Source organism: Xiphophorus maculatus, chromosome 12, assembly GCF_002775205.1.
Source record: "Xiphophorus maculatus strain JP 163 A chromosome 12, X_maculatus-5.0-male, whole genome shotgun sequence".
Classification (NCBI taxonomy): domain Eukaryota; kingdom Metazoa; phylum Chordata; class Actinopteri; order Cyprinodontiformes; family Poeciliidae; genus Xiphophorus; species Xiphophorus maculatus.
In genome coordinates, this window is record NC_036454.1 from 10,151,491 (window position 1) to 10,160,610 (window position 9,120).

General features: G+C 39.1%; 1 protein-coding gene across 3 annotated transcripts; it reads right to left on the bottom strand.

Moving 5' to 3' along the window:
* Positions 1-177: 177 nt before the first annotated feature.
* On the bottom strand, positions 178-8,796 carry fst (follistatin). 3 transcript variants are annotated; one of them, XM_023344081.1, is made up of 6 exons: positions 8,582-8,796; positions 7,265-7,462; positions 6,879-7,097; positions 4,945-5,169; positions 3,361-3,591; positions 178-1,305 (listed from the first exon to the last, which is right to left on the bottom strand). In XM_023344081.1, exons 1-6 carry the CDS (start codon positions 8,673-8,675, stop codon positions 1,217-1,219), a joined length of 1,056 nt encoding a protein of 351 aa, XP_023199849.1. In that variant the 5' UTR covers positions 8,676-8,796; the 3' UTR covers positions 178-1,216. The 3 variants fall into 3 exon arrangements, with proteins under 3 accessions (XP_023199849.1, XP_005798460.2, XP_023199850.1); XM_005798403.3 differs by having other exon boundaries at positions 7,271-7,462; positions 8,582-8,795; XM_023344082.1 differs by lacking the exon at positions 178-1,305 and adding an exon at positions 1,980-3,194 and having other exon boundaries at positions 8,582-8,795.
* Between the last annotated feature and the right edge of the window lie 324 nt (positions 8,797-9,120).

A 9,120-nucleotide genomic window follows, 5' to 3' on the forward strand; every position in this document is an offset into this window, starting at 1 on the left:
AGTTAATGTTTGTTTTTTTCCATTTAGAAATTTAAAATTTGTCAAATAAAAAACAGAGCAAGAGGTATTCCTTTCATATCGTTATGCAAATTCTAACAAAAATATTTAAGTTAACCTTCTAGAAATTAAACTATTAGTTGTTGGTTTTATAGAAAAATACAACAAACTCAGAAAAAGTTATAAGGAAAAGATTTTATTGTTTCACTCCTCATATCTGTACAAATACCATCAAACTTTGTATGTACATATGACATTTACATAAAAATACAAAACTATATATTCATAACAGAATTTTGTATTTCTCTAGTGATGTTTGAAAATAAAAAAAATGCAGTCAGAGGGGAAAAACGGAAAAATAAACAAGGTAAAGCAGTCTGGTACAAAGTAGAGTACTGCAGAGAAGTAATCCTACTGTCACTCTGTGAGAGCAATACGGAGCACGTTGGCAAGAAGACAGTTCACAAATGTTAATGGCACATTGTTTCCAAAATGATCAAGTATTGTCCAAAATCTTGACTATGCTTCAGAGTTGTGAGACTACAAAAATGCTGTGGAATCATGTTTTCAGGTTTTAAAAAGAAATCTAAAGGACTGAAACCACAATGAAAATATTCTAAGTACGAGAAAAGAAACACAATTGGCTCTCTTTTTTCTTTTCCATTTCATTCCTGCACCATTTGCAATGCTCAAACCAGTGAGAGAACCCCTTTGGTCAGTTATGATAGCTCTAAACAAGCAAAAAAAAACTATGTACATAAAATGATTGATATATATACCCAATAAATAAACACACAGCCTAAACATGCATTTACGTATGTGTGACATAAACATCTGTGATAGAGATTTGACAGAAACAAGCAGGTTTTTTACAGCTCAGGGAATGCAATTTACAGCTTGTAGATGACTTATACTTACATGGTAAAATGACAAATAAATAACACTGTTTTTCTTTGGACAGATATAATTCTTCATGGTAAAAAAGGAAGTAAAATAACAACAACAAAAACGGGGGGAATATATGATGATAAGTGAAAGCCTGGACAATGTAAATGTATAAATTATAAAACACAAAAACAGTATAAATAAACATCTAGCAGACTGAACTATATGTATACTTCCTTTTTTCATTAAAAAATAAATAAGCATACACATAATGTACAGTATGGACATGATTCCTTGTCCTAAGAAAAGTTCCCCCCTCTATACTGATGGGAGCTTATCCATCCAGTAGAGAAGATAAATGGACATAGGCCTTGTAGTCTGAGTCCCCATCTTCCTCATCCTCCTCCTGGTCTTCTGAAATGGCTAAATGGGAGAATACATGGTAGCTGTTGTATGAATACGGACCACAACAGCGCAGAATATATCAGTGAATGTCAAAAAGGTTCACAACAAAATGTCTTACACTTTTTTTATGTTTGTTAGTTGTTGTTTAAATGGTCACTTTTATGAAAAGAGTCTGTGTTACTTGGCTGCAAGAATCACCAATTATACAATGTCCATTTATATAATCAAGCACGTCAGTGCCACAGAACGGGGTAAAAAAGGTTGAAAGGGGAATCACAAGGAGGGATATACAGATATAAGGACACTGGGGATGATGTTCCAGTAGCTCTGTTCTGTTTTTGGCAGAATCTTGAAAAGCAAAAACACATATAATGCCAAAAAAATTTGCTCTTCTGCTCTCCATGCTCTCCAATTTGCTTAGTTTTTTTTCTGATTAAGATGGAAGGTCAGGGTGCAAATGTCCAGGGCTGTGGCCAACGCATTAAATGTAATTAACACAGTTCTGAGGTATTTTCTTCTGCTTTTATACATAGATTTACATTTTTGAAAAAAAAAAAAGCACGCAAGCAAGCGCAAGAACGGCAATACAAAAAAAAGAAGGGTCCCTCATTATCTTAAAGTGGATGTAAAATATCTGATACATTTTCTTTAATTACAACAGTGCAGACAGTAAAAGCCAGCTAAAAAAACAGCTTCTCCTGTTTACAGTAATAAATCACATTTGTAATTAGCTCACAAGGTGATCATAAAGTTGGTCACCAGTCCAATACATACTTTAAATACGACTTAAGTGATTTTTTCAGGTGAAAGAAACTAAGAAGAAAAAAAGAACATTCCCAAATATTCGGAAACTGGAATGTACGTTAGATATTTCAGGTTTCTGAGTGTCCAAATGATCTTCTTTAAGGTTCTTTTTTATGCAACACCAATGTTACAATCACCTTTTGCTTGTTGTGAGCTAATATTTCTAGGGCGTTTGATTGATTACAGTCAAAAGCAATAAAAAGAAAAACATCATAAAGAAAAAAGGTTTCTAAGAATCAAGCAGTGCGAGCATGGAATTTACAAGCTGTAGTAATGTGATCTCTAAGATGAGATACTGCATGAAATTTAAGGCTTCCTGCTTCTGCAGGCGACTAGTATGACTACGACTCTAACTAGGTTTAAGTTTCAGGATATTCCAGAGCTGGCCAAAGGTTTTAGGAGCCCAATGCAGAATGTGAGTTGGGAGCCCACTTACAGCTAAGACCATTACCCACTGACCGACATGTCACCTCAAATATGAGGTATATTTATGCAATATATTATATGTCAAAACAAATGCATTTGAAAGCGCATGTAATGGTCTTTTAAATGACATCATCATTAAGGTTAAAATTGAATAAAGTTACAGCACTTTACAATATTAAACTGGGCAGCGTTACGCTCTTCCATTGTTACCCTGTTATTACAACAATTAGCAACTTTAACTGGTTTTCAAACTTGTAGCTGGAACATAGTTAAATTGGGTGTTATTTCAGTCCCAGATCCAAAGTTCAAACATCAAAGCAAACTGAGACTCTCTTGAGAGCCTCCTGCTGGCCTGGATGTCTTCAGCAGCAACTCAGTTGTTCCCTTACGCCTTGGGCCAGCTCTGGGGTTGCGCCACAGCAAGCAAACTAGGTCTCTTCTAGTGTTTGAGCTTATTTGATAAGATTATCTTTCCTCCCAGGCTTTTAGCGACAACTTACATAGGATTAAATCGTTCAGTCACTTTTCTCTTAACTTGCTTTCCAAAAAATACTTTAAAAATGCGAGAGAAAAAAAATCAAGAACACAAGAACAAAAAAATCAGCGACAAAGACAAAAGTCATGCAAGTTCTTCCATTTCCAAGTCCTTTCTGCTTCCTATAGCTGGAGTGATGTAGCTGGTGAGGGAAACATGGGAAGAGTTGGGATGAAGGGACACTTTCAGGAGAGGGTATTTGTTTTGGAAAAACAAACAGGGAACATTGTCTCTTGCTTGGATGGGGTGGGGGGAGGAGGAGTTTTATTTCTCTTGTTTCATATTTCACTTTTTGTTTTCTTACTTACAGTTGCAAGATCCTGTGTGCTTGACTTCCAGCAACACCCCCATAGAACAAGCAGCCTGCTTCATGGCACATTCGCTGGGATATGTGGTGTTGTCGCTGGCGCACACCGACTCGTCCGTCCTGCTCTCCGGACAGGACTCGTTGCAGAGCGAGCAGCGACCCCGGCTCATCCGAGCGTCCCACAGACACTTCTTCCCTGCGCTGCACTCGATGTCCTCACATGACTTGGCCTCTGGACAGAGAGAAGAGGAAATCAACAATTGGGGCGACCTCCAAAAAATTTTGTAATGCATGGTCAGAAGGGGACTATTGAAAATATTGAAGGGTGAGTGAGTTCAAAATGAAATCAAAAGCCACAGCAGAATTTTGGAGGTTTTATTATGCTTTTGTCATGAATTTCTGGGTTGCTAGAAGTGAGAGGCCCAAGGGCACTATCAGAAAATTATCATAGGGGAGGTCAAAGGAGGGTCACCAATAACCCTGAGGAAAACACAAAAACAAGTGGCATAGCACAGTCTCAGAAGTTGCACAATACTATTGTTCCATGTAGGTAGTGAGGGTAGGTGGAGCCAGTGGTGATTGACAAAAGAGAAAGGAAAAAAAGGAAAGACAAAAGAAAGATAGAAAGGCAAAGAATAAAAAAGAAACAGAGACAGACTAAAAAAAAATAAATATGAAATACATGATACACCGCGAGAGTGTTTTGGACACAAATTGTCAAGATTGATAAAGAAAAAGAAAAAGAGATAGAAAGATCAGTCCTGGGTCACACCTTGCTTAAGATCAGCAAATCTAATTTGACCAATTCAAATTTTTGTGAAGATTTTATTTTCTTTTAACACAAAGAACCGAATGAAATGTTCCCAAGCGGAAGTTACAGTTTTCAATCAAACAGGAAATTAACATTTCAAAATTCTGTGATATTTGACCAATCAGCAATCAGAGCCAATCAAGACATCCAAATAACTGGTCAATTGATTGTCCTCGCCTTATTAAAATAAATGCTGATAAAATAACATTTATAGAGTGTAGTGGGATGGATTACTGACAAAGTGGCAGTCTTTAAATAGACAGTTTACTCTGAATAGTTCTCAAGCTGGATTAGAAAAATCAGCAGCTTTTCTTGGTTTACTATGAATGAAATAGAAATACAATCCAACCTTATAGGGTAAATAGTTATGAAGGGAACAGAAAATTGCTTCAAATTAGCATTTTCAGAGTACAAGACTTAGACTGACTGCTATCTGGATAGGAAATGATTTGGTTAAAATCTTGAAGTATGTCTTCATGGCCCCCAGCACTCTTCCTTCCTCCCCTCTCCTCCTCTCTCTCCCTTATGAGATAGAGTTGCCAACATCAGGAAATAATAAGATGTCTATCATTTGTTGAGCAAACACAAGCAACTACCAAACACCCCCTCTGCCCCCCTTCCCTCTGTCTAACCCCCTCCCAACTGGAATGTTGGCAGTGAAAATACGCAGTTGGAAGAGAATAATGCACTGAAAGCATGTTCAAAGTCAGAGACTGTGGAGGCGCAGCGAGGGTGTTAAATCTCACGCTCTCACGTCTCCGGTTGCACACTTACTGATGCATTTTCCGTCATATGCCACACCGATTGACCTGCCCAAGAGACAGGTGGCCTTTCTCAAGTGACAGGCGCTGGCGTAGGTGATCCCGTCGTTCCCACACAGGTAGTGCTGAGACGACGCCACATCGGGGCAAATCCGATTACACGTCACACAGTATGCGTTGTTAGTCTGGTCCACGACGCAGGTGGTGGTTCCCGGGCACAGGACACCGAGGCAGGTTTCTGCCGTCACAAAGAAAGGGGAAAGATGTTACAGGAGATGAAGAGGAGAGACAGCGGTCAAGTCTTTCAGACAGGACTGAACAAAGGTTGTACAGGGTCTGAAGCAAAGTCTGATTTAGGAACCCAACAGCCACCGCTGCTGCACCAAGCAAATACGTTAACAAGTTTTAGCAACAATATTAAAGCAACGATTTAGCAAAGTTTAAGCTGTTTTAGCAAAACAATAAATTTCCTGATATGAAAAATAGGTCTTTGCATTAAAATCCTTCACTTAGTTTGAATTGTTTGCTTACATAAACTGCAATTAGTCCATAAGAAAAGACAGCATATGATTTTACTAATATCTACCATGAGGAGGTCGCTTCTAGTTCTCAGAGATATCAGAACCACAGTCAGTGGGAATAGAGTATATAAAGTTTTCAGATAATAATATGGAAAATGACTGAATTAATTATAATATGAGGGTCACAAAGGTCACATGTTCCCATTTATGAGTGATTATGAAAGCTTCTCTATATAAGGATTACATATTTATTAATGTTTATGATATTGCAACTAAATATTTCTGCTAACTGTCCATTTCCCAAGTGGCTGATTAGCAGATATTTTCCTGCCACAGTGAGGTTCATTGTGCTACTACAAGACTTTTCAATGAAACAAAGTTTTTAAAAATAATTGAATTGGTCAATATTTCAATTTCAAATCATTTATTTATTTTATCCAAACTCACCACATCCTACTAAATTTACTTTTGAAGTGTTTTGGTCAATCAATCAGAGAGGGTTGTCATAGTGAATCTGTGTTTGCTGCTTGTCTATCTTTATGTGTCAGATTGTTGACATGATATGTAAATACTTAGCTGCAAAGCAGAGATTGCCATCCCCAGTACAGAAGAAAAGACAAGCACCAAACTGTCAGCTACTGACAGCGTGCGTGGGAACAACCCCAGCTCAGACGCAGGCACCACAAATGATCAAATTGATAGAATAAATTACAAATAAATTCTTAATCGAAATAATAAAGCACATACAGTACAACGCACATTACTTTAAAGCACAATAAAGTAATGTGTTAATTATGTTTGCATGTAATTTAAATTAATTGGTTTGAAAACTTAAGAATTAAGACAGTCTGTCCTTAACTTCAACCTCCGAATATTTAGGCTAGTTCCATATAAAACTGAGAAAAAAGCATTCACTTATGAGAGCTATGGTCAGCAGAAGAGTAAAATTCAACTCTTTTGGACGCCCCCTGCTGGCCTGGCACGTCCTGTAGCGGTGGCTTAGTTTGGTTATGCCTTGGTCATGCCAGCACCTCCAAAAACTTTTCAAAAGGGGTGAACATATGGGAGCCCTGATAAGTTTGGAAAGTCAGACCAAAACCATACAGAACAGCATAAGTTTTATTAAGCTGTAATCATATATAAGTAAAAAAGCGATTACTTATTTATGTTAATATTTCAAATTGGCACGCTACTATGCCCATAACAATTACATGGGCATAAATATATATATATTTTTTTAGTAAATAAATGTTGCCAATGATTGAACTGCGTTCTCTCCGATCGAAATTCTATTAATAATTTACATTGTAGACTATCTGGCTTGGCGGGAAGCTATCAAATTCAGTCCCGGCAGGCTCCCCCTTAGTGGTGCGGCTGAGTTAAGTCATTTTTAAATGTGACTTAGAATCACATATGTTTGACTTACTTTTGCATTTTCCTTGGTACTGCACGTCCAGGTCGGGCTGGCCTTTGCATTTCGCCTTCAGGAGTCCGCATTCATCTTTGTAGGTCTTGCCGTCTGAGCCGCACACCGGACCTTTCCAGGTGATGTTGGAGCAGTCTGGAGCGCAGACGCAGCGCGGCTTACCTTTCCTGTTCATCTTGCACCTTTTACCGGGACCGCAGTCGACATTTTCGCAGCTTTCTAAAAAAAAGAGAGAAAAAAGTTTTTATTAGATTCTGAAGAGGGTCTTAGCTGTAAGCTTGAAATATTTCGACTGCTATAATTTACGCACGCTGGCACGCGCCAATCAGATCGTCTGCGTGCATTTTATGCTTATTATGAGGAAAAACAAAGGAAAATGAGTGCACCTCCACCTTTGCACGGTATGCAATTAGGAGCTCCGCCATTGAAGATCATCCACCTAAAGAGCGTGCTGTTGGGGACGTCCTCCTCGGTCCAGGACGTCCCCAGTCTCCCGCTCCGACAGCACTCCTCTCGGGTCATCCCAGGCATGTACAGCACCTGGCACCTCCCGTTCTTCCCCTGTTGCAGCCAGCAGTTTCCAGCTGCAAAGGACAATTCATTATTAACTGGGATATCGCACGTTGAGTGTCTAACCACTGACCCAGACGCACCAGACACACACACACGCAGACCGCATTATCCGAGACGCGCCCTCCCTCCTCTTTCGCCCTCCCGGCGGTATTTTGTCTGATTTTTTCTTTTTCCCCTCTTTCTTGCTAGACAGTTAACACTTGCCTATTCCAACTGTGACTGACAGCCCTTACAATGCAGCCACGAACCTCAAAAAAGTGAGAATATTCTTTTGAGGGGGTGGTAGGGGGGTTCTTTTATTCCCGGAGTCTCCTTGTTACCACCGGACAGAAACTGGAGCGTCTAGACGGCGAAAACCACAGTCTTTAGGTATATAGGCTGCAACAAGACTGAACACACCGCCTTCTACTTTAACCCAGACATGCATATCCGCCAGACATTGACACGCTCATTGACAAAACACAGATAAATGTAATTTATAGGATTTTTAAAAATCCTAAATTGGTTAGTGGCACAGGAAAATAATTTATCCAGGCACAAGTTGAACGTTTAAAGCGACACAGACACGCATGACATTGTGTGTCTGGAGGTTTCTTATATTAAGTACAGATTTCTACTCGATTGATTTGAAACATAAACCCCGCAAATGACAGAAAAGTCCGCCCTGTTCTTGCTTTTGTCACAATCCAAAATCTAAATTTGCGATTTGGCGCACAAAGCTGGAAGGGTGTGTGCGAAAAAAAAAATTCTAAATAAATACTTCACCCATTAACTCAGACCGAATAGGAAGAAGTTTGCTGTATAATAGAGAAAAACACAATGAAGTTCAAACTGTTCACGAAAAATCGTCTTTAAATTGTCTTTGGATAAATTTGGCACAGACGCCTGCGTCTGTGCGCTCGGAAAGGGCTGCAAAACTTGCAATTTCTCACTTTGAAGTGTCCCACACTATAACACCTGTTTTATATATGCCGAATGCACGCAACGCCTGCAGAATAAGTTTCAATAATACAGGGGGAAACGAGAACTCTATGAAAAGTTTTCAATAACCCGACACCCGCGCGTTTTTGCGCATGACAGCAAAGTTTAAAGAGAAAAAGGAAACAGAAAAGGAAATAAAAAGAGCTTACCTTGAACTTTTTGATCTTCCATGAGATGGCATAGCCATAAGAAGAAGAAGAAAAGAACACCGGGGTGAAGGTGGTGCTGGAGCATCCCAAACATAATGGATGTAGGCAAAGTGAAGCACGTATTGGACACAGGCGAGCGCAAAAGTAATCTGCTTAAGGTGGCAGTGTTGAATAAGTGTCAGTCTGAGAATGCAGCCTCTCTTTTTAAATCTATAAGGGGTCTCGGGTTGACTGTCTCTGGTGGGCGGTCTCCTCTTCTGTGGGGGTGGGGAGATTTTTTCTTTTTTTTTTTCTTCTTACCAAAGTTCTTTCAATCCCAATCAGGTGACACACAAACTTTCTCTTCCTGTGATCACCGAAGAACACGGAAATGTGTGTTGGAAAACGGAACAGGCTGGGATCATTGAAGCAGATTTGCTAGGAAACTTAAGCTAGCTGAAAAATGTGGCAGCAGATATGGATAGGAATTTTGATGGAATAATATTTGGGTCACCTTATGCATTTTTAGTTATTAATAATAATTTTTTGGTAAATTGAAT

What these genes read in the sequence shown, in the direction of transcription:
- fst (XM_023344081.1), bottom strand. Translation starts at nt 8,675, where the DNA reads ATGTTTGGGATGCTCCAGCACCACCTTCACCCCGGTGTTCTTTTCTTC. An exon ending in GTACCAAGGAAAATGCAAAA is followed by an intron (nt 5,170 to 6,878) that starts GTAAGTCAAACA and finishes TTGTGACGGCAG; the next exon opens with AAACCTGCCTCGGTGTCCTG. An exon ending in ATATGACGGAAAATGCATCA is followed by an intron (nt 3,592 to 4,944) that starts GTAAGTGTGCAA and finishes CTCTCTGTCCAG; the next exon opens with AGGCCAAGTCATGTGAGGAC.